We start from the raw sequence: 26,118 nt of genomic DNA on the forward strand, positions 1-26,118 counted from the left end.
AGAGCATCCTTTTTTAGGTCAGGCACTCTACTTTCTCTGCAAATTCATCTCTAGACACCCTCTAACAATTGAAACAGATTTATCTTCAGTTCTAGGCATAGACCTACTATGATTTCAGATACAAGGACTGACTGCTCCACCCCCAATACCTTGTTGATTGATTGTTGCATTCAATTCCTTAAAAAGGAGCCACTGCATTTTAATGCGTATTTAGTGAAGCTTCAAAATGCAAATGTGGTCCCATAATGAATGCATTTTGATCAAATAATATATGATATACATGATATCAGAAACTTTTCTTTTTGATAGGGAGGGAAGACAGAAAGGCATCAAATACTTGGAAGAATTTCTCGCTGGAAGAACCAGAACTTGGTTGGCTTCACCTTGTACGTGTTGTTTTAGAAGCATCCATGGTACAAGAAGGGACATGAAGGTTAACTTTGCAAAAGACAATCAATTTTAACCAAGATGGTAATCTGAGTAGAGGCATCTAGCTTTCCTTCCACATTTCCTTTAAAATGACCATATAATAAAAATAGGAGAAAACTTGTCTTAATGTTGGTGATAAGGGAAGAATATTATCTGCACACTAGGACATTAGAGGACTTTAGGGATGATACTGTGTACCTAAAACTAGAATAAAGAAAGACATGGAGGAGAATATGATAAAATATTCCCCCACCTCATCCTTCAGTGCTATCCCTGGGAGTTGAGTAAAAGACATTGGCAGAATGTTACTAGAGTCCCTTACATTAGGAATAGGAATGAGGGAGTAGATGAAGTAGAAGTAGAAAGGATGAGACAAAGCTATGGGATACAGTAAAATGGTAATATCTGAATACTAGCAGTAGCACTAAGAGGCCCTCAAACCCAGTCCTGGCCCAGCTGTCTCAATATTGAGAGGAGTACGGAACAGAAAGTACCCAAACCTGTGGGCCTTGCTCCTAGCATTGGTACCACATTACACATGGATCAGAAGATCTTGGGCAAATGGCAAAGTTTCTAGCTGATACTACCTAGAGCTCTGGTTCCTTTTCTATACTCCTGGGGCTGTTAGATCCTTGAAAAGGAATGCATTTGTCCCCCATTTGTGGACCCTAATTTCTACTTGAGTATTAGCAAGTTATGGGCAAAGCATACTGATAACACGTATTGAGGGAACTCACTGGATCAGTAAAAAGATATGGCAGAACAAAGGAATGGCAGAACTGGCATACAAACTCAGGCCTGCTGATAATCAAGATGCATGTTCTTCACTCCCACACAAGATGGAGTCCCTACCACATGGAGAATGAAACCGATTAGAATAATGGCTAAATAAAACACGGGACATGCATAACTACAAAATTATTTAAAGCCATGTTTCATAGATTATCTGAAAATATGGAAAAATGAAGTAGTGTACAAATTGTACACACAGCATGATCTCAATTTTGAAAACAAAAAACATACACAAAGTCTGCAAGCAAAAAAGGTGGGGGAAAGTTAAAGAAAACAGCAGAAGGAAATATGCATAATCTATTAAAATATTAGTGATTACGGATGGAAAAATTCTGAATGTTATTTTCTTCTTAAAGCATTTGACCACTTTTGTAATAAATGTATAATTGCTCCTCCAAAATTGTAAATAGCAAAAACATTTTTTAAAATAAGAGTAATGTAAGGAATGAGACAAAAACAAATAAAAACCTAGCTCTCTGAAGCCTCAGAAAATCTCAGGAATTGGAGGCATGAGGATGACTCTGAAGGCACAGGGTGGAGCTAAAAACAGAACTGATTGAAAGTCTGTATAAGGAAGTTGGACCCCCTAAATTCTTACCCCATCAATATCACCTGTCCTGCCAGGTGATTATTCCTTCATCACCCTGTTAAAAGACATGAGGTTTTATTCTCTGGACAGGTGGAGACTTGGGGCCATCATGCACAGCTTACATTAGGGTTTTTTTAGTAATGTCTCAATAATGAATGCACAGATTTTTCTCCTACTGCTCTAATACACTGGTGCCAGACTTACACACCTCCTAAATGGGAAATCAGAATTCTTCATAGACAAACCATAACAATAAAGACATAGGTACTCACATTTTCAGGCTCCCCAAAACTATTTTTTTGGAGATCACCATAAAGTAAAGCTGAAAGACCTAACTATGTACACAGAATATAACTAGGGTCACCAGATGTTTGAGTATATATCTTTCAACACGATAATCAGGATAGAGAACTACATGCAGGAAAAAAAAAAAAAAAAGAGAGGAAATAGACAATGTAGAAATAGAAGACTGTATTAGAATAACCACAATTAATATCTTCAGAGGGATGAGAAATTACTACATTCATGAAATAGAAACAAAATGTTATGGAAAGAAACACTGAATTACTAAAAAGAGTTCTTAGAAATCTAAAATATGAGATGGACGAAAAATCAAAATAAAGTCTGTAAGATCAAGTGGAGGACATCTCTTAGAAAGAACAAGCAAACCAAAAGAGTTAAATACAAGAAGGCAAATAAAAGAATTAGAGGCTCTACCCAGGAAATCCAACACCAGATTAGTTAAGAGTCCAAAGACAGAGCAGGAAGTAGGAAAAAATATTATTATATGGAGGTACATGTATGTATATGTGCACACATACATATATGAAAATTTCTCAGAGTGAAAAGATAAAGATTTTCAGAGAGAGAGAAGCCCAGACTATTTAGTTTAATGAAGTAAAAAAGACTAATACCCAGGGTACATCATTGTGACATTTCAGAAAACTAAGGATAAAGGGAAAATCCCAAAATCTTCCTTAGAGGAAAAAGTCACACACAAAGTATGGGGAATAAAAATGGCATGTCACTTAACAGCAACACTGGGATTTAGAAATCAGTGGAGCCAATATCTACATGGTTCTTAGAAAAATTATTTCCAACCTAGAATTCTATACCTAGTCAAATAACCAGATAATATAATGCCAAACATGCACTATCTCAAAAAATTTACTTCCTGCACACCCACTGGAAGACTCTATTGGAGGATGTATTTCTGTAAAATAAGGGAGAGTAACAAAAAAGAGGATGGGAAAAAAAGCAAGTACTACACACAGAAACAATAAAGCTATACAAGAAAGAAAACTTACATATTTTTTTGGCTCAAGAGGAAACAATATTTACTTGAACACACCCTAGAGATTTATTTTTACAAAGCTGAAAAACTTTTGGAAAGATGGAGTAGGGGAGGAAACATATATAGCATGTAAAGGTATTAAATACTTAGGGTCCAAAGTAAAAAAAATAAGTAGATGATATTTAAAATTGGAAAAATGTAAGCAAATAGGAATTAGCAGTATAAATTTGAAATTTGGAAATTAAAAGGAAAAACCAGAAGTTACCGCTAAAAGGGGAATAAGAATTGGGAATGGGCAACAAAATGGCAGAGATATTTCCACAAATAGGAGTACCTGTTAGCTTTCTAACCTATGCACTATGTACACTATGTACATATTAAAAAGTATGTATTATTTTATAAAAATGTAAGCTGGATTTTAAAAGCAGATGAAGGGGAGAGAAAGCAGAGGGGGAGGCACACAAACACACATACGCACCCACATGTAAGAGTTTTGATGAAAATAAAATAATCAGACTTTGGAGCTGTAAAGGGAAAAGCAGGCCAAAATATGTATCTTGCTTGTTCTGGGAAGGCTTTACTCAAAATCTGTGGACCCCAAGTGGGGTCAAGCTAGCCAAAGCTGTGAAGTTTTACATTCAAAAGTCTAACTGAAACATGTAAACAAATAATATGAAAGGAATGGGCAAAAAGAAGAGCATATGAATGTTCTAGGTCTAGGGAAGGTGGGAAAGATCTTTACTTAGCCCTACTCTCTAGAGGCTTACCACCAACCTCCCTCCCCACGTCATGTTTTCTCTGGCATATAACAAAAAGCAAGGGAGAACAACTTCCTACCTGGAAAAATTTAAAAAGGGCTAATAAAAATGTGACTCAATTATCAGAAATAAATCATTCAATATGGTGAGAAATGGATAAAATAGATTTAAAGTCATGAGTTCCAGAATGAAGGAAAATTCCTTTTCTTCAGGGAACTGCCTGTGTAATCTGAATGCCAGCAGATGTAATGTTGATATACCAAAAATATATAGACAACAATAGCAGAAATAAAAATAACATTTAGGATAGCAAAATCTCTAAGAAAGAAGACATACTTTGTATAAGAACAAGGATTTAATCAGTTTGTCTTCAGATATTCTAAGTGTCTTAAAGATCTCCAGCTTTAGTTATTGGATTTCTTATACCTATCTTTACCTTCACATTTAGATTCCATATGATGACATGACATACTTTAATTTCTTTATATGTTTGTTGAGAAATATTCAGATGATTAAACAGAGAGAGGTCACTTTAAGGATCCGCAAATTTTCTATTACTATTTTCTACTTAACCGGATTATATAAAATTGTAAAAACACTTTGGGAACTACTCAGAGAATTGTTCACTGAAAAATAACTTTGGTATTTCTTTAGTTATAAAGGCCTAATACAATTATTCTTAAGTTCAAGAGGATCTTTTTAGGCTTATTAACACTTCACATTGTTGAAGGCACATATTAATGAGGTAACAATATAATGCACCTGATTGCTATTTCTAGAATCATGAGGCTTTTCTTAAAAATAACAATTTAACAAAAATACATATGACATGCTAAAGACTTATTGATAAACTCCTAGTTTAGGAAAGAGGGTAGGCGGTGGAAGTTATACGATTAAATAATAGAACTTTTCGAAATAATTATGTGCTATAATTCAAAACAGGATTTTAAAAGTAATCAGAGATAGGACTACTGAAAGATATAGAAGAGCTCCTCTTCTAAACCCTATAATAAGTTGTGTTTAATGAATCCAATCCTAGTCTTTGTAATACTTATCCATTAATAGTTTACGAAACATCTTAAAATATTTATATGATGCTTTAAGGCATCTTATGTACAACTGAAAATGTGCATTTCAGGATAAAGTGGTTAGTGTTCTATTCATCTGTTTCTGCATTATGGCTAGAGATTTCCCGCTTTAAAAAGTTTGTTTACTGTAAGTCCATAGAGAGGCTTAAAAAGGAAGTCAGACAAAAACATTTTGTTGAGACTGCCAAGTTTTAGAAGCCTTTCAAAAGACTTTTAAGTATTAAAACCACTTTTAAAATGAACTGTAAATGCAAGCACTAAAGTTGTGGATTAGATGGAAAAAAAAAAATACAATTTTCATCTGTGATTGTCCAGATTGTAACACAATATTACCTAGGTTACAACTTATGCACATTAACATTTGTGTAGTTTGTATAGTATTATACAGAATAAAATATGCTAATATAAGCCACAGCTTAAAATCAAAATAAAAACAGTGACAATCATAATGAAATTACAATAATTTGCTTCTCCATTAAATTACATTTGTTAGTGATGAAAAGAAATTATGAATAAATATTTGATCCCTGGGTAAGGAGTTAATGAAGAAGTAAATGAAATTGATATACTAATTAATCTGCCACTTGCCATCTCTTTCTCAAACTTCTGGGATCTTAAGGAATATGATCAATTATGGTAGTATAATAAAAACAGTAAGTTGTATATTTTGACTCTGTTAATGAAATATAGGACAGTCTCATGAAAAAGTATATGCAAAAGACCTGAAGAGAAACATCTAAAAATGTATTTATTGGCTGTATTGTTCTTTAAGCCATTTAAATCCACCTCCAAGCACAATCTAGTCTTCTTCATTATTTCTATCAATATTTCATTTCTCCAAGAACCCTATCCCACAGATTTGGTTGAGGAATCTGAAACATTTCTAGTAGAAAGCAGAAACAGATTGCTTTCATATCTATCTTTCTGAAAGTAGTTTTAAGGAATGTCTTAAAAAAAATCTTGCTAATATTTATTAACTTAAAAATTATGCCTAAAACTTAAAAAATGTTTTAATAATATTTATATTTTATTATAAAAATTTCCTTAAATAGGCCCTAGTATTGTTATATTATTAACATATGTGTAAGTATAATATTATATATAATATATGCCAATTACCTGATCCTGCTAATATGCCAGGATATTATAGATTTAAGTTAATTATGTATTATATAATATTATACATGTTTATAATGTTTTAATAATTATCACATAGTAATTATATAATAATACATAATAATAAACTATGTATATTGTATAATACTTGGCTACATTAGCAGATCAGGGAAGAAGAAATAGTGGTGGTATAAATGAACCAAATCTTCATCAATCAGAATCAGAAGATGATAAAAATCTAAACATAGATAAATCAATAAACAGCAGTGTAAGCATACTGTTTAGAAATACTAGATAAATTCTAGCAGTTTGTCATCCATCATGAGTTTCAAGTGAACAACAGAAGAAAAACTGATATGCTGATTTTCCTAAAGGTAGTTATAAGAATGTTGGTATATTTTTACTTTTAAATAATTCTTTGATTATTATTTTTCATTATAAGAAATGCCCTTAAATTAATAAATTATTAAGAAAGTCAGGTCTAAATAATTTTAAACCAAATGTCACTGTGATATTCCTATGTCACAGAAATCATGACATTTAGTTATCTATCTATATTTAAATGTTTATTTATTTGAAAGAGACAGCGTGAGCAGGGTAAGGGCAGAGAGAGGGGGAAAGAGAGAATCCTAAGCAGAAGGATTAGGATTAGGATCCTAAGTACACTCGGAGCACAGCCTGACACGGGGCTTGATCTCATGAGTGCAAAATCATGACCTGAGCCGAAATCAAGACACTTAACTGACTGAGCCACTCAGGTGGCTAGCAATCTATATTTTTTAAATGAATTTCCACTTTAGAAATTCCCACTTTAAAGCAGGTCCTACTTCTTTCCTAACTACAGATCACAGAAAAGTCACAGTGGGTACCATCTCACACAAAGAACCAGAATTTAGTATTAGATTATCTTCTAATTTGTTGTTCACAGCACGAAAGTGACATGCTCAAAATCATATCAATCATATTTGTTTTTGACAGAACTCAAGTCTCTTGCTGAAGTCAGGTAAAGAAACCAAAGTAATAGCATATATAATTATAACGAAGACTTAAAAAAATAAAATTTCACAGATTCAAAAATATGAATAGAGGTAATATATAATTTCATCTCCCCAAAACAGATTCTATCTCCTGACTACTACTGTCAGAAAAAGAACATTAAGAGTGAATGAAATATGGGTATTTTTATAATTTAAAGTTGGGTTACATAAAAATTAAAAATCACCATGAATAAAAGAAAAAAAAGTACCATACATGGCAAAGGGTTTAAAGCTCTTGTATGTGTACGTGTCTCTGTCTGGGTATTTATATATATATAAATTTATATATATATAAATTTATATATATATAAATTTATATATATATAAATTTATATATATATATATATATATATATATATATATATATATATCTGTGTGGTTGGTTATCTTTGGTCTACCAAGAAAGAATTCTTAAAAGATGAATAAGAAACATGAAAGAGAAAAAGAAAGCAAAGGAAGTGAACAGGTAATTTAGAAAGAATCACAACTGGACAAAAGCACATAAAAAAATGCCCACGGAGAGAGCCAAAGCATAAGAGACTGTTAAAAACTGAGAACAAACTAAGGGTTTATGGGGGGTGGGAGGGAGGGGAGGGTGGGTGATGGGTATTGAGGAGGGCACCTTTTGGGATGAGCACTGGGTGTTGTATGGAAACCAATTTGTCAATAAATTTCATATATATATATATAAAAAAAAATGCCCACGTTCATTACCCATGCAAAGTGGTAGATTCTACAGTTATAATAGTTCTGGGGAATAATTTGACAATGCATATCAAATACTGTGAAAATGTACATACCCCTTGATCTAGCTATTCTATTTTTTAGGGACTTAGCCTAAGGAAATAATTAGACAAGCTGTGAAACATAAACACACAGAGAGATGTTTAGTGGAATGTTAATTGTTAACAGCAATAAAATGAAAACAAACTAAACGTTCATTGGTAGGGGATTAGGTAAGCATGCAATTGTTAAAAGTAATTTAATTTCATATTTGATAGGAAAATGTGTGTAACAAGTGGTTCGGTGAGAAAAAGCTGGTGATCAATTCTATGTATAATAGATCTCAATATTTATTGTTTAAAAAATACCAACTGCATATGAATGCTTAGAAAAAATGTCCAACTATTAAAACAAAATATTAATAGACGTTAATGAAAGACATCTTATTTCTTTTGGCTGGACTTCTTTTTCCAAATTCAAATAAATGAACATTTATTGCTAAGATAATAAAAAGGCTAAAATATTAGTGAAAGGAGCAATAAAGTTAAAAATGAATTACAGAAAACAGTTTCTGACTGCCAATGAAGATACAGTTGTTGGGGAGAGAGAAGGTAAGGAGTGGTAATCACTGTAACAGAAATACAAAAAATATGGTGGAAATGCAAGGCTATGTACAGGCCAAGGAGAGAGGACTCAGTAAAGGGAAGGTTCATAAAGAAAGCAGAATCTGAACTGGACTCAAGGTGGGGATAAGGATTTTAATAAGTTAGGATGTGGGATGAAGCAAGAGGAAACAGCATTCAAGATTGAGGGAAAAGCTTGGAAACTAGAGAGGCACGAAACAGAGTATGTTTAAGAAAAGCCCGGGACACCAAGTGCTGTAGATAAGTAAGTCTGCAGCTTGAAAACAGACTGGCAAAAGCCTTAAGAAGGCTCTCCTAAATAAGGGGTCTGCACTTTATTAGGAAGATAATTGTAGTGTGAAGGGTAGACTGGAGAGAGGAGAGACAAGAGAAATGGAAACTAGTTTAGATATTGCTATTATTATTCATTTCTTACATCACATTTTCTCAAAGTGTTTTAAAATAAGTTGAATGAAGAACCATCATTCTATTTCCTGTCTTTCTCTCTTGGTTTTAAATAAATCTCTAAAACACAAGTATGAATTGGCAATTTCATGTGATGTCTTAGGTACGAGGGGGTCTATATTTTTTAGCTTTCTGAAATATTCCACAGATGGTTCCTTTAAATAAAGAGACTAGATAATTTATCACTAATGAGTGAAAAATCCCTCTCTTAAAAAATGGGCAGGCCTTCTGGGGTCATCTTTTGATGTGCCATATCAGGTGTCCTGAGTGATTTTACCCAGAGGAACTAATTTATCAAGAGCTTAAGACTGCAAACGTTAAAAGATTTACAGAGCTGTATGTTAGTGTAAAAAGCAGAATGCAGTATTTAGCAAACATGAGTCACAGGCTGCAAAGCAGGGTTCACGACAGGGAGACATTGATGAATGGGATTAGATCTAATTGAGGCTTGGTACAAAATGATGGCAAGGATTTTTCTTTTGCTAGTACTCATGTTAATATGTACGTGAGGAGGTATTTTGGGAAACTATGCTAAATTAAAATTAGTTGGCAAAGGTCTAAAGTGAAATCAAATATTAATATATGCATTTCAATAAACACTTCTAGGCTACAAATGCTTGATACAATTACTGTACTAATCATAAATCTGGATTCCTTTAACAGCCTTATGACTCATGGAATTCAGTTGCAAATGATACAGGTGAGTGAATTTTAACTATTTAAAAGATATGTAACTTTAAGGTACTACTGATTAACCATACATACAATAAACATTTTATAATGCATTCATATGACACTATTGTGGTTACTGCAGTATTAATGCTTATATAGATAGTTTACAGCTATTTACAAATATTGCAAAGAGAGAATACATTTTCCTACGTATTAAAAAATTGGCATAGTGTTTTAAATTAATCCAACACTCTGAGTAATAAATCAACCATAACCTTTTGATACTTGCCTTTGTGGGAAATAGCAGATACCATGTTTTCCACTCAGTCTCATTTTCCTACTATTCATGCTTTTTTTAAGGGGGGGGGGAACAATGCAAGAACCTTATAATTTATGGTAACATTTACAGTTATGGATGAGCAACTGAACACTGTTTTGTCTATGAGGAGAATAAGGGCCAAATGAAATGTATTTAGGGATATAAACATGACTTCCATTGTCTATTGGTAATGATTAAATTTTATTGCCAAATGGGAAAATACATGGAAAATTCAGGTTATAAATATTTTTGCTATTTCATATTTATTATATGAGGAATTCATCTAGAGACTTATTTTTTTAAATGACATATTCAAGTAATTTTAGGGTAAACCTAAACTTACATTGGAACTATATTCAATCATAATATATCTACTATATAGAAGACACTGATTCTACTGGTATCTTTTCTTTTATTGTACTTTAAGATAAAAACCACTAACATGAGGTACAAAATTTAAGAAAAGGAAAGGTTAGAGACAGAAATATTACTAAATGTGAGTTTCCAGATGGATAATGAGGAAATCTTGACTTTTCATTTAATGTCAGGAATTTTATCTGTTCCATAAATAAACCTTGCTGCCAGCACCCCCATCCTGCATGGCACTCAGTGAGTGCACTTTCTGTTTTCCAGACCTAAAATAGGTGCATGTTTTACTCCAAGTAAACAGACATTTAGTTTGGAGGCAAAGATTTCAAGTCAAATAACTATTCCAAAATCAAGCACTGACATTGGTAAGATATTAAAATGAACAAAATTTTAAAAGTTAGTTTCTTAAGAGATAATAACAGGCTTATTAATAAGAAAAATTTAAATAATCCATGTAACAAAAATATAAAATATTGCATTTAGGAATTTAATAACAAACGTACAAAATATATACAAAGAAAGTTCTGTTCTAAAATTTTGCTGAGAAACATCTAAGAAAATATGAATATGGAGACACACTATTGCAGAATGAGAAGATTTGATGGTGAAAAAATGTGAAGACAAAATTAACTTATAAATTTTTACAAATATTTTATTTCTTTGGAATTGAAAAATTTATACTAAAATTTATTTCTTAGGGGCAGCTAATAGCATTTTAAAAACAAAGAATAATGAAGGGGGACTAGCACTGCTATATATCAAAGATACTATCAAGTATCAGTTATGAAAATAATAGCTACTAGTTCTAGGACAGACAAATAAGCTAAAGAATAGGACAGAATAGGATAAATAATTCCAAAAATAGAATTATAGGACTACCTATTGCATTTAAAACAAAGGTACCATGAGGATGGACTATCAACTTATTACACAAGAATGTCAGGTTCTTTGCAAAAAATTAAGCTAGATTCTTGCCTGTTACCTTACATCAAAATAAATTAGAGAAAACAAAAGTAAAAATTAAAAGAAAAAAAAAACCCTTATGGATAAAAAGACCTTTTGAGGAATTATTCCAAAAGCAAGAGAGAAAAAAAATGAAGTTGTTTTATGACATAAAAATTTTAAAAATTCAGTATTAAAAGGGGTATCTCAATGTTAAGAGTTAATGATAAACTTAACATATTCACAACATGTATCTTAGAGGAAAGAGTTAATATCCCTTGATGATTTCATCCAGTCCTATGGCTTTAAATATCATCTAAATGTTAACAGCTCTCAAATTTATATTTCAGTTTAGACTTTTCTTCTGAACTCCAGATTCTTATCTCCAACTGCTTCCACGGCCTCCACTTGGATGTATGGTAGACAAATTTAAAATGCCCCAATTGTGCTTTAATCTTCTGCCACCCCCACCCTACAAACCTGCTCTACCTGAAGTCTTCCCAATCTCTTGTAATGTGACTTGATTCTTTCTGTTGTTAAATTCAAAAACCTTAGGGTCATCCTTGACTTTTTGTTTCCCTCATATCCCAAATCCAATTTGTGATGAAATCCTGCTAGTTCTACCTTCAAAATATATTGAAATCTGACTACTTCTCACCAACTCTATTGCTACCAATCTGGTCTGAGCCACCATCTTTCACCTGTGTTATTGTAGTAGTCTCCTGTTTCCGCTCTTGCCATACTATAATCTACTCTCAACTCACCAGTCAGAAGGATCTTTTGAAAACATGATGGAAATATGTTACTTCTCTGCTCAGATCATGCCATGGTTCCCTGATTTGTTCAGCGTTAAAGTCTAAGTCCTTATAATGACCTATAAGACTTTACTTGATCTGCTTTCCTCCGCTTGATCTTTGTGATCTCATCACTGTCTACTTTAATTCCTTTTTCTTTTGTACCAATTATATGTCCTAGCCATTCCTTGAATATGTCAGACTGTGTTAGAGATCTGCGTGAGTTGTTCTACCTAAAAATGAGTCTTCTCTCAGATATCTACATGGGCAACTGTGAACTTCTTCACATTTATCAGTGAAGCCTACTGTGACAATGCTATTTAAAGTAGCAACCTCTCCCCCTCCCCCTTCTGAACTCCCTGTATTTCTTCGCTCATAGCATGTACCACCTTCTAAGATTTGGGTACTTTACTTACTATATTTATTGTCTTTCTTCTTGCCCTAGAATGTAAACTCCGGAAGGGTTAAAAAATTTGTTTTGTACTTTGATGCATCCTTAGCATAAGTATCTGGCACATAGAAGTTCAATAAATATTGCTGAATGAATAAACATTCATATCCTAAGCTCTTGTAAATATGTAACAATTTTTACAAAAGATGACTATGCAAGAAAAATGATCAATTGATGGCTAAGTAATTCACAGAAAAGAAAATAGATCCTTGAATAGATGAGAAAAACTATATTAGTAAACAAAGGAAAAATGGAAAGAATATTTATGGTTGAAATTGGCAAAGAATCAATAAATTAGCTAGCAAAGACAAAAGAGGGAGAGAGAACCCCACATTCAAAATGATTTAATAGATATATCAACCAACGACAAGGTATGGGCCTTGTTTGTATGCTGATGAAAGGACTTAAAAAGAAATCATTTCTAAGACAAAGGGGGAAATTTAAACACTAATTGGATAGATATTTAATGACATTAGGTATGAAAAGGATATTGTGTTTTCTTTCAGAGACACTAAGATGTAAATGGAAGAAATGATACGCTGAGATTTCCTTCAAAATAATCCAGTACAGATTTGATGGGGTGGAGAAAAGCAGATGGAGTTCTCAAGACTAGCCATGAGATAAACCTTAAAGTTAGGTGATGGGTTCATGGAGTTCATTACTGTATACTTTGCAATTCTACGTATGTTTGAAAATAATTTTCTATAAATTAAAAATTAAAGATACTTTAACACCAAGAGTCGGTGAGAATAAAGGGAGAAAGGAACACATTTTCTTACACTGATGATGGGAATTAAAATTGGTATAATCACATGGGGGTGGGAGAAGTTACGAAGCAATATATATTTTAAACTTTAAAAAAATGTGCTTATTTCTTGAGTTAGAAATTTTACTTCTAAGAATTTGTCATAAGGGTAATCAGACATGAGCATCAAGATAAATATACATATTTGCTTACTGCAATATTATTTATAATAAAAAGTTATTAAACAATCTAGATTCCTAACAACAGAGCACAGATTAAATTATTATGGTTAATCTCATCAGACTTTTAAAAGCAATGTAGGCATTTTAAATATAAAGATTGCTGCTGATCTAATAAATACTATTAAAAGGTCTCTAATGCACCAGAAAAACAAAACAAAAACAAAACAAAACAAAAAAAACCCAAATTCAAGTCTCAAATACCAGAGCGTTTAGCATTTTTGAAATTTAACAACAACAACAACAACAAGAAATTTGACAACAAAACTACTTATTACCTATTAATGAGAATGTAGGAAAAAAAGTCAGTAACACATGTATAAGCTTAGATGAATGAGACACATTTTTAACTCAGGTTTTGCTTAAGTTGAATCTCTTCAATTTTACTTCTTAAATGTGTTAAGGCTACCATTAATAGTATAATTTTCATAATACGTTATCTAGGTATTGCTTCATATCTTTAGAAACGCAAACATAAATTTCACTATGTTTTTTTAATGAACAATTTTATTTTAGTATTCTAAGACTAAGAAAAATAAATATTTATAAGTGGACTCGCTTTGTACTCCATGCCCCTTCCCTGTTACTCATCTTTGACTCCCTACTCATAGTGAATACAACATATAAAATTCATGGAATGAATAAGACACAACAAATAGTTAATCTATGAAATCATGTGAACAAAATATTAAACAACAAACCAAGAACAAAACATAATAAAAACAAAACTCATCTTCTGATACACTTTCAAAAGGAAATACATGTTTATAAAATGTAACATGACTTCAACAGTTTTTCCTTTTAAAAATGTTATGAAAAGGAATTATGAGCCAAATAAATGTTGTGTTTTACTGCTGACAAGTATAGTCTATGCAATTACACTGTAAGTGAAATATGGATTTTTAAATAAGTAATAATGACCATCAGGTGGTCAGTATTTCTCAATCTTGGTGTTAAAACACTATTTCCTCTCCAACATCTTGAGTACATTATATAAGAAAAAAAAAAAAACAAAACAAAAAAAACAAAAACCCCCCCAAAAAAACCCCAAGGCCCAAAAGGTACAAGAGAATCTGAAAAAAATCTTAAGTTTTCTTTCCTAAGATCTCAACTAGGTTAGTTCTAATGACGATAGTACTTTATTAAAAGAAAAAGAGGATATAAATATGTATCTCCAAATTCCCACTCATTTTAATGTGAAAATATTAACATAGGGAACTTAATAATAGAGAGCTAGGTAATCCAGACCAATCTCTCTACTGAAGGCAATAAAAAATTCTGGACAAAATATAAAAAACATATGGTTGAATGCACAGAAGAGCTAACAAGATTGTGAAGAATTATAGGTAAGCATCAAGAGAAAGTTGGGAACCTCTGGAAGGTAATCTCTGCATTTACAGCTATTTTCCCCTTGAGATTTTTTGCTGATCCTGAAGGAGGTGGCAGAAAAACTTAGTAATGTTGAGAACTTGGTAGAACTGGGGTGCTGGCGCTTGAAGTTAGGGCAAAGTTCTTCCTAAACCCTCCTTGCTTTGAGTTAGAACTCTAAACAGCTTATGCTCTTGAGGGTAAATCAGGGGGTAGGCAGACCCTAGCAGAAGTTTCTGTGTAGTTTCAAATTATCCCAGTCCTTAAAACTGGACTACAGTGATTTTGGATTGTTAATGCCATCAGGGGCCTAGAAGAAACAAATGTAAATCCTCTCTGAAGGAAGACATTACTATGAGAAGTCTTAAAGTATTTCTGTAAACAATTCTGCAAATACATGCCCAATGCACAAAACTCAGCATGTCTTCAAGGAAATGAGACCACGTGAAAGAGAACCAGAAGAAAGAGATAACAGAAACAGACCCAGAGGGTTCCAGACCTGAAATTCTCAGACACAGACTTTAAAGTAATTACACCCATTGTGTTCAGTGAGAATTTTAGTCAACAAATGGAGTTTATAAAAAAGAATCAAATAGAAATTCTAGAACTGAAATACAACTCAAATTAAGAACTTGATGGATTTAGGAACCATTTGACACAGCTGCAAAGAGAAGTAAACTATAGAATATGTGAAAAGAAATTTCAAGAAAAAAAAAAAAAAAAAAAAAAAAAAAAAGGCACATATAAGGCAAGGAGAACTAATGTAAGATAATCCAGACACAAAATTTGAAAGTTCTATGAAACTACATAGAGAAGTAAAAATAAAATCATATAGGAATAATAGAGCAAAACTACTAAGACCCAAAAACAAAGAGAAAATATTTAAGGAGATCAGAATTCTGATTATATTCAAGGAAGAAATGACAGCTGACTTTAACAACAACAAGAAAAAAAAAAAAAACCAGAAGATAATGAAATGATATCTTTAAACTGCTAAGAAAAGAAAGAATACCAAACTGGAATTCTATACCCAGCAAAATAGTCTTTAAGAAAGAAAGTAAAATAAATATAGCTTCAGACATATAAAAACTAAGAAAATTCATCATTAGCACATCCACTGTAAAGGAAATACAAAGATTCTTTGGATGAAAGAAAAAATTTATTGGATGGAGATGCAGAGATGCTGAGAAAATATAGAAGAATAAAAAGAGTAAATGTGAATACTGATTACATAGACAATAAAAAAAACATTTTATGGGTATATTATATATAGAAAAATAAAATGCATCATAACAATGGTATGTCAGGAGAGGAGTTTACCCAGGTAAAGAATTTTTTAGGTTTCTAGCACTGTTTGAGGGTGAATGTAACATAATTACTTTGATAAACAGACTTTGATAAAGCAAGGATACATAATGTTACTCAAGGGTAACTACTAAAAGAATATAAAAAGAGTATATAGTTTCTAAGCTGAGAGGTAAAAAAATGGGATATTAAATATCACTCTATCATTTTAAAGCAAAGTTCAAAAGAAAAAGAATTTGGAATAAGCAGGACAACTAGAAACGTGTCCTAGTTTCTAGTCCTAGTCCTAGTCCTAGAAAGATGGCAGGTTTAAAACCAAATATCAATACATTCATCAAGTAGAAAAGGAATGAATAGTTTAAAAGATAAAGACTAATAAACAGAACAACAAAGCAAAACCCAGAGATGTCTGGGTGGCTCAATGGGATAAGTGTCCAACTCTTAATCTTGGCTTAGGTCATACTTTCAGAGATTGTGAGTTTAAGCACTGCATCGGGCTCTGCGCTTACAGTGTGAAGGCTGCTTGGGATTCTCTGCCTCCCCCTCTCTCTGCCCCTCCCCTGCTCACAGTCTCTCTCTTTCTCTCAAAATAAACTTAAAAAAAAAAAAAAGAATTATATATAAAAAGAGAAAAACCCGATTACATGCTGTTTATAAGACACATGTTTGATTTAAAGTGAAAGAATCAGAAAAAAGATGAACCATGAAGACATGAAGCAAAAGAAAAGTCGGACAGCTATATTAATAGTAAACTTAGGGTTAAGAATAGAACTTTCTCCCTGAGATCAGGAACACGACAGGGATGTCCACTCTCACCGCTGTTGTTTAACACAGTGTTGGAAGTTCTAGCATCAGCAATCAGACAACAAAAGGAAATTAAAGGTATCAAAATTGGCAAAGGTGAAGTTAAGCCATCACTTTTTGCAGATGACATGATATTATACATGGAAAATCCGACAGACTCCACCAAAAGTCTGCCAAAACTGATACACAAATTCAGCAAAGTCGTAGGATACAAAATCAATGTACAGAAATCAGTTGCATTCTTATACACTAATAATGAAACAACAGAAAGACAAATAAAGAAACTGATCCCATTCACAATTGCACCAAGAAGCATAAAATACCTAGGAATAAAACTAACCAAGATGTAAAAGATCTGTATGCTGAAAACTATAGAAAGCTTATGAAGGAAAATGAAGAAGATATAAAGAAATGGAAAAACATTCTGTGCTCATGGATTGGAAGAATAAATATTGTCAAAATGTCAATACTACCCAAAGCTATCTACACATTCAATGCAATCCCAATCAAAATTGCACCAGCATTCTTCTTGAAGCTAGAACAAGCAATCCTAAAATTTGTATGGAACCACAAAAGGCCCCGAATAGCCAAAATAATTTTGAAGAAGACCAAAGCGGGAGGCATCACAATCCTAGACTTTAGCTTCTACTACAAAGCTGTAATCATCAAGACAGCATGGTATTGGCACAAAAACAGACATATAGACAAATGGAATAGAATAGAAATCCCAGAACTAGACCCACAAAAGTATGGCCAACTAATCTTTGACAAAGCAGGAAAGAACATCCAATGGGAAAAAGACAGTCTCTTTAACAAATGGTGCTGGGAGAACTGGACAGCAATATGCAGAAGGATGAAACTAGATGACTTTCTCACACCATTCACAAAAATAAACTCAAAATGGATAAAGGGCCTGAATGTGAGACAGGAAACCATCAAAACCCTAGAGGAGAAAGAAGGAAAAGACCTCTCTGACATCAGCCACTGCAATTTCTTACTTGACACGTCCCCAAAGGCAAGAGAATTAAAAGCAAAAATGAACTATTGGGACCTCATGAAGATGAAAAGCTTCTGCACAGCGAAGGAAACAATCAACAAAACTAAAAGGCAACCAACGGAATGGGAAAAGATATTTGCAAATGACATATCGGACAAAGGGCTAGTATCCAAAATCTATAAAGAGCTCACCACACTACACACATGAAAAACAAATAATCCGGTGAAGAAATGGGCAGAAGACATGAATAGATACTTCTCCAAAGAAGACATCCACATGGGCAACAGACACATGAAAAGATGCTCAACGTCGCTCCTCATCAGGGAAATACAAATCAAAACCACACTCAGATATCACCTCACGCCAGTCAGAGTGGCTAAAATGAACAAATCAGGAGACTATAGATGCTGGAGAGGATGTGGAGAAACGGGAACCCTCTTGCACTGTTGGTGGGAATGCAAACTGGTGCAGCCGCTCTGGAAAACAGTGTGGAAGTTCCTCAGAAAATTAAAAATAAATCTACCCTATGACCCAGCAATAGCACTGCTAGGAATTTACCCAAGGGATACAGGAGTGCTGATGCCTAGGGGCACTTGTACCCCAACGTTTATAGCAACACTTTCAACAATAGCCAAATTGTGGAAAGAGCCTAAATGTCCATCAACTGATGAATGGATAAAGAAATTGTGGTTTGTATACACAATGGAATACTACTTGGCAATGAGAAAGAATGAAATATGGCCATTTGTAGCAACGTCGATGGAACTGGAGAGTGTGATGCTAAGTGAAATAAGTCATACAGAGAAAGACAGATACCATATGGTTTCACTCTTATGTGGATCCTGAGAAACTTAACAGAAGTCCATGGGGGAGTGGAAGAAAAAAAAAAAGAGATTAGAGAGGGAGAGAGCCAGAGCATAAGAGACTCTTAAAAACTGAGAACAAACTGAGGGTTGATGGGGGGTGGGAGGGTGGGGAGAGTGGGTGATGGGTATTGAGGAGGGCACCTTTTGGGATGAGCACTGGGTGTTGTATGGAAACCAATTTGACAATAAATTTCATATTAAAAAAAAAGAATAAGCACATGAGTAAGTACATTTTGTAAAAAAGGAAGATGTAAGAATTCTGAAATATATAGATTTAATAATATAATCTCAATGTATAAAAACCAAAAATTGACAGAACTACAAGGAGAAATATCTCCTAAAAGATGTCCATCCCTAGCTCCTGGAACCTGTGAATATGTTACATTACATGGTAAAAGGGATTTTACAGATGTAATTGAAGTTATGGAATTTAAACCAGGGAGATTATCCTAGATTACCTAGCAGGCCCAATAGAACCATATGAACCCTTAAAAGCAGAGACTTCCCTTTAACTGTAGGCAGGAGAGATGAAGCAGAAGGGAAGGTGAGAGAGATTCGAAGCATGAGAATGAAGTGTCCTGCCTTTCTTGGCTAGGAAATGAAATGATGAAGAGGGCAACGTGCCAGGGAATATGGGTGACCTCTAAAATTGGAGAATGACCCCTGGCCAACAGCACCAAGAGAACAGGGACCTCAGTCCTACAGTTGCATAGAATTGAATTCTGCTAACAACCAGAATGAGACTAGAAGCACATTCTCTCCTCAGAACATCCAGGAAAGAGATCCAGCTGGCTTACACCTTGATTTGGCCTTCTCAAACTCTAAGTGGAGTTACCAGTTGAGCCTGCCATAATTCTGATCTACAGAACTCGGAAATAATAAATCAGTGTTATTTTAGGTTGACATATTTGTGTTGATTTGTTAGTGTGGTGAAAGAAAACTGATGCAAAATAGAAAAATCCAATGTAATAAAGGGAATTTTTAATAGGTTTCCTCAGTATATGATAGAATGTGAATTAAAAAAAAAGTCTATAAAAGTAAAATTTGAAGAACACAGCAAATTTGACCTAACAGACTGGCAATAAATGACTACAAAATACACATTCTTTATAAGCATACTTGAAACACTTATACCAGCTAACTATATGTTGGGCATAAGGCAAGTCTGTATAATCTTCAAAGGATTAAAATCATATTAAGTATTTTCTCTGAATACAATTCAATTAAGCTAAAAATAAAAAATTGGATGGAATATGCTATAGCTTTTTAGAGAATAAAAACTAAAAAATATTAAAACTAATCTACCAGTTTTGTGAAATATATATCGGATGCCTATATGGCACTTAAAAAAGTATGATTCTCGGGGCGCCTGGGTGGCTCGGTTGGTTAAGTGTCCAACTTCGGCTCAGGTCATGGTCTCACAGTTCCTGAGTTCAAGCCCCACGTCGGGCTCTGTGCTCACAGCGCAGAGACTGGAGCCTGCTTCAGATTCTGTGTCTCCCCCTCTCTCTTTCCCATCCCCACTCATGCTCTCTCTCTGCCTTAAAAGTAAATAAAACATTAAAAAAAAAAAAGTATATCCTCATTTTAATTGCTTCTCCAAGCCTGAACACAAATGGAAATTTGCTCAATCTGAAAGTGCAATTTTAAATAAAAAGTGAGGAAAAAAATGCTCCATAGGTAAAAGAAGAAATTACAACAGAAATCAGAAAATATTTTGAATGAATAATAATCTAGAATATTATGTATCAAAACTTGTGAAATGAAGTTAAAGCTGTGTTTAGAGGGAAACCTATGGACATTAATGCATAAATTAGAAAAGTCAGGTGAAAGTTAATGAACAAATATCCATCTTTATCAGTCAGAAATAAAAACAGCAGTATAAACCGAGTAAAAGTAGATGGAAAGAAATAATAAAAGTAAAGATAAAAACAATTAAATAGAAAATAAAACCCACAGCGAAAAAGTAAACAAACACCTAAAAGGAAAAAGCTACAAAATAAATATTTGACTGACCGTTTTGACAAGAAGAGATCATACTAAAAGAAATAAAATCAAATACACAAATCTACAGAGATTTGCCTCATCTTCCTCTTAAAATCCATTGACACAGCATCAGCAATAGAAAAAAGAAACAGCTGCCAACATCAGAAACTGGGTAATTTTTGGAAGTTGGAAATCACGTGGATCAGATCAACAGAAAAGCTACAAGGAAAATTGGGACCCCACTATTGTATATATGAGAAACGCTTTTCCCAAATCTGTAAACTCAGAAAAAAAGAATGGGGAGAGACTACAAGGTAATTACCAATGATAATCAGATTAACTGATCAATGGATTGACTGCGATGTTGTACAGTAAATTAAAACTCTCTAAACAAAATGGAGACCTCTTAGTACCAGCATTGGAAACAAAGAAAAGTAGAATAGGGCCTTGGGAAGATCCAAACTTCCAGAAAGACAGAAAAGTTTGGAGGTAAAGTCTGAGAGCTGCAAATTTAAAAAGAATACAGACCAGTTTAGGGTTGCTATTATTTTGGGATAAGAATGAGAGAGGTATCTCATATACATTTGGCATAGAGAAAATTTTGGAGTTTGACAGATTAATTTTTTAAAAAATTACTTGTCCTATATTCCAACAAATCAGTCTCTAGGAATCTGGTACATATGCACAAATGTGAATATACAAGCATGTTTTCTGATGCACTGTTCACCAATAGATCAATGGTTAAATAAATTATAGTACATCTATTCTCTGAATTCTCACAATTGTTAAAAAAAAAAAAAAAACAAGGTAAATTCTTTAAGCATAGACCCTAAATATGTTCATAATAAACTAGACAAATAAAAAAAAGTTGTAGATCAATATATATTATGTGCTAGGATTCATATGAAACTTAACAAAAAGCTAGAGTTAGACTATGTACTACAAATATTACACATTCACATACACACATGGATGCACACATTCACACACACTATAAAGACAATCAAACTGTTAAATGTATTTATTTCTGAGACAGGATACAAGATTGGGTTCTGGGGAAAGTTGAAGAGGCCATTCTACTTGTACATGTAATTCTGTATTGCCTGAATTTATTTTAAACATTATATGTTTGTTTTGCAATTAAAATGTCCTAAACACACTTTGATAACAAGTGATATATGGCAATAAAATATAGTTTATTCTATGCTGTTAGTTGATCTTAAGAACAGATTATTATGTATTACAGAATATAATATTCTTAATTATCATCTTCATATTTAAATGAGGTTAACTTTTAAAGAAGGGTGGAAGTACAATTATTCCATCAAAAATAGGTAAAATAACTTAAAGGTTTTATTGCTAGAGTTATTTAGAACATCAAGCATACTTGGCTCTTAAACCTTTGAAAGGTACTGGTTAATGAAATGATTGTGAAGCTAATTTTCCCATTAATTCTCACAAAATAGCCAAACCTATTAAAAAATTAACTGTTCTGGAGATCAATATATAAAGGAGGCTACTCTTTAGAAATAACCTTATAATTTACCTAATAAAAGAAAAGCTGTACTTACAACAAGGAGATTGATCTGGTGGTCCAAGTTGTGGAAAGGTCATAAGAACAGAAACCCCTGTTAGATCATTTTGCTTTAAAGTATGCTCATTAGTTTGGTCAGCCCAAACCACCACTTTCTTTCTCTCTACCAAATGTTCAATTTCTTTGAAGTCAGACTCAAAAGCAGCATTTGAAAGGCCAGCTTCTTTTAATGCACAATACTGTTTTCTTAGGACTGGAAGCAAAGCATTCAATACTCTATATAAAAAAGGTGACAAGAGAGATAAATATTGAATTTTAAATACACTATTACAGTTCTACATAATATCCTAAGTATTAGCACATCATTAAATAATATCTTGTATATGTTTTCATTTAGATATTTCAATAAAATACCTCAACATATTCTCACTACATTAAGTAAAGAGTGGAAAGAATCCTGGATGGGAATTACAAGCACCAGGCTGTAGACTTGGCTAGTTTTCAATTCCAAGGTGATCTTGGGTAATACACGAACTGAGGTTTCTTCTCAATGACTTGGGGTACAACTAGACAGTCATTACAACAGGAGACTACTGTCAAAACTAAGTGAGTTAAATACATGTAAAAGGTTTCTACAAAGCATTATGTGATTTATAAAACAAAGATACTATTATTACTCATACTAAGTACCATGGAATTAAAATGAAAAAATGCACTGTTAAATGATGAGATCCGTTTCAGGTATATAGTATTTTGAAGGAACCACAGAGTCAAATTTCCTCCAAGATAGCTCTTTATGAGTTAAAGCAATGGCTTTCAAAGCCATTCAGAGGGGTTCCAAGTAGAAGAGTTGTGGACAAGGATGGTAGCTAAAGGGAATCAAAGGGGCACTGGATTCTTGGCTCTGATTCAAAATCTTGCCTAATGCTATCAATCAGAGCAGTACTGAATGTATCTTTTTATGTATTAGACCTCCATGTAAGTGCTCACTGAAGAAATACCACAGCTAAACAGTTATAAATTTATACACTCAATTAATGGTTCCTAATTTTTATATCAAGGAAGATGTCAAACAACTCGAATGACCTTGAAATGCTTCGGACCTGGTTGATTCAGTTGACTCATAACATCCGGCAGAATAGGATTATTTGAAGTATGGTAGGGCAGTGGAAAAAGGATAGGCATTGATTTTAACAATCAAGGAAGTAACTGCGCTTTTACCTCAGAGACTTAAATATTTAGAAAGTAGTACACATAAATTGTGACACTGCCCCTTTTGGGGGGGGTAGAGAGTACTCCATTTAAATCACGTAGGCAACAACTATAGGGAAAAGTCATTAAGTATAAAGTCACTAAAAGAAACAGTATTTATTGAGCACCTATACTAATGAGGTGCTGTGCAGAGAACACATAACACAGCCAGCCAGAGGTTGCTATTCTTAAAAAGTCTTGCTAGTTGGGGCACCTGGGTGGCTCAGTTGGTTAAGCGTCCAACTTCAGCTCAGGTCATGCATGATCTTGTGGTTCATGGGTTCAAGCCCTGCATCAGGCTCTGTGCTGAGAGCTTGGAGCCTGGAGCCTGCTTTGGATTCTGTGTCTCCATCTCTCTCTGCCCCTCCCCTGCTCCCACTCTGTCTCTCTCTAAAAAATAAACACTAAAAAAAAAAAAAAAAAAAAAAAAAAAAGGCTTGCTGGCAAGGTTGGCCCTTGGTTGACATCTTAATACTTGAATTTTGAGAGTGTTCTCATTTTCAGAACTGATAAGAGTGGCTCACTGTACTTAAACTATTTGTATAAGCAATATGGTTTATGCTGAACAACTACTTTCCTCCTGGAAAGTCTGGAATTTTGGTACAGGCTAGGTAGAAGGTGCCTTTGTAACCAACTCCCAGTAAAAACCCAAGTGCACTAATTGTCTAATGAGATCCCAAAGTTTAGACAACATTTAGAATGTATTCACAACTTTTTGCTGGAGGACTTAAGCACATCCTGTGTGGGTCCAAGTGGAAGAAGACACTTGAAAACTTGCATATGGTTTCCTTTGGACTTTGCCCCATTTGCCTTTTCCTCTTGCTGATTTTGTTTTGCATGCTCTTGCTATAATAAATCATAACTATGAGTACAACTATATGATGGGTTCTGTGAGCTATCGTAGTAAATCATCAAACAAGGAGGTGGTCTTAGGGACCCATGACATACATATGTACTTATATTTGTTTGTTTGAATGTATTTATGCATTCATTCATTTATATTTTTTGATTTAATATTTATTTATATTGCAAATGATCACAACAATAAATCTAGTTAATTTTCATTACCACATGTAAGTTTTTTTTCTTGCAATGAGAATTTTTTTAAGATCTACTCTCTGAGCAACTTGGATGTGCAATACAGTTTTACTAACTATGGTCGCCATGTTGTACATTTTGTTTCATGATTTATTTATGATGGTAAATTTGTATCTTTTGACTCACTTCACCTGTTTTGCTTACTCCCCAACCCTGGCCTCTGGCAACCACCAATCTGTTCTCTGTATTGATGAATTTTTTTTTTTTTTTTAAGATTCCACATAGGAGTGAGATCATTTGTTATTTCTCTTTCACTGATTTATTTCATTTAGTATAATGCCTTCAAGGTACATCCATGCTGTCACCAATGGCAAGATTTCATTATTTTCTTATGATTGAATAATATTCCATTGTGTGTGTATAGATATATTATACACATAAACATACACCACTTTTTCTTTAACCTTTCATCCAGTGATAGTCACTTAGGTTGTTTACATATCTTAGCTATTATAAATAATGCTGCAATGAACATGGGGTGCATATATCTTTCTGTGTTAGTGTTTCATTTTCTTTGTATAAATACTGAGAAGTGGAATTGGTTGATCATATGGTAGTTTTATTGTTTTTTTTAAAGAAAGACTGAGAGAGAGCAGAGAGTGTGCAAGCATGAGCAGGACTGTGCAGAGAGACAGAGATTCTTAAGCAGACTTCATGCCCATGGGACTCAATGTCATGACTGTGAGATCATGACCTAAGCCCATATTCAAGAGTTGGACACTTAACCAACTTAGCCATCCAGGTGCCCCAGTAGTTCCATTTTTAACTTTTGAAGAACCTCCATACTGTTTTCTATTGTGGCTACACCAATTCCCATCAATAATACACAAGGATTCCTTATTGTCTTCATACTTGGAAACACTTGTTATTTCTTGTCTTTCTGGTAAGAACCATTCTAATAGGTATAAGGTGATATCTCATTATGGTTTTGATTTGCATTATCCTGGTTAGTGATACTGAGCACCTTCTTATGTACCTGTTCACTATCTATATGTCTTCTTTGGAAAAATGTCTATTTAGATCTTCTGCCCATTTTTAAATCAGATTGTCTCTCTCTCTCTCTGTTATTGAATTGTGTAAGTTCTGCATGTATTTTGGGCATTAACCTTTTATCAGATATATGATTTGCAAATATTTTTTCTCATTCGGAAGGTTGCCTTTTCACTTTGTTGTTGGTTTCCTTTGGTATGTAGAAGTTTTTAAGTCTGATGTAATTTCACTTATTTTTGCTTTTGTTTCTTCTGCTTTTGGTGTCAAATCCAAAATATCATCTCTTACCACCTATGTGGTGGTAAGGAGCTTACTACCTACATTTTCTTCTAGGAGTTTTATGTTTTCAGGCCTTATGTTGAAGTCTTTAAACCATTTTGAGTTAATTTTTATGTATAGTGTAAGACAGTGGTCCAGTTTTATTCTTTTGCATATCGCCCTACTGTATACTCTTGGCTCCTCTGTCATAAATTA

At 33.5% G+C, this 26,118-nt stretch overlaps 1 protein-coding gene across 1 annotated transcript in view; it reads right to left on the minus strand.

The window, feature by feature from the left end:
• The window catches only part of KIF18A (kinesin family member 18A), an 82,540-nt gene that overhangs the window by 15,523 nt on the left and 40,899 nt on the right, over positions 1-26,118 (minus strand). Inside the window, exon 14 of the mRNA XM_030332370.1 lies at positions 22,343-22,581. Within this exon, the coding sequence (XP_030188230.1) occupies positions 22,343-22,581 (239 nt within the window). The remainder of the gene's footprint in view (positions 1-22,342; positions 22,582-26,118) is intronic.

Source organism: Lynx canadensis, chromosome D1 (assembly GCF_007474595.2).
Source record: "Lynx canadensis isolate LIC74 chromosome D1, mLynCan4.pri.v2, whole genome shotgun sequence".
NCBI lineage: Eukaryota > Metazoa > Chordata > Mammalia > Carnivora > Felidae > Lynx > Lynx canadensis.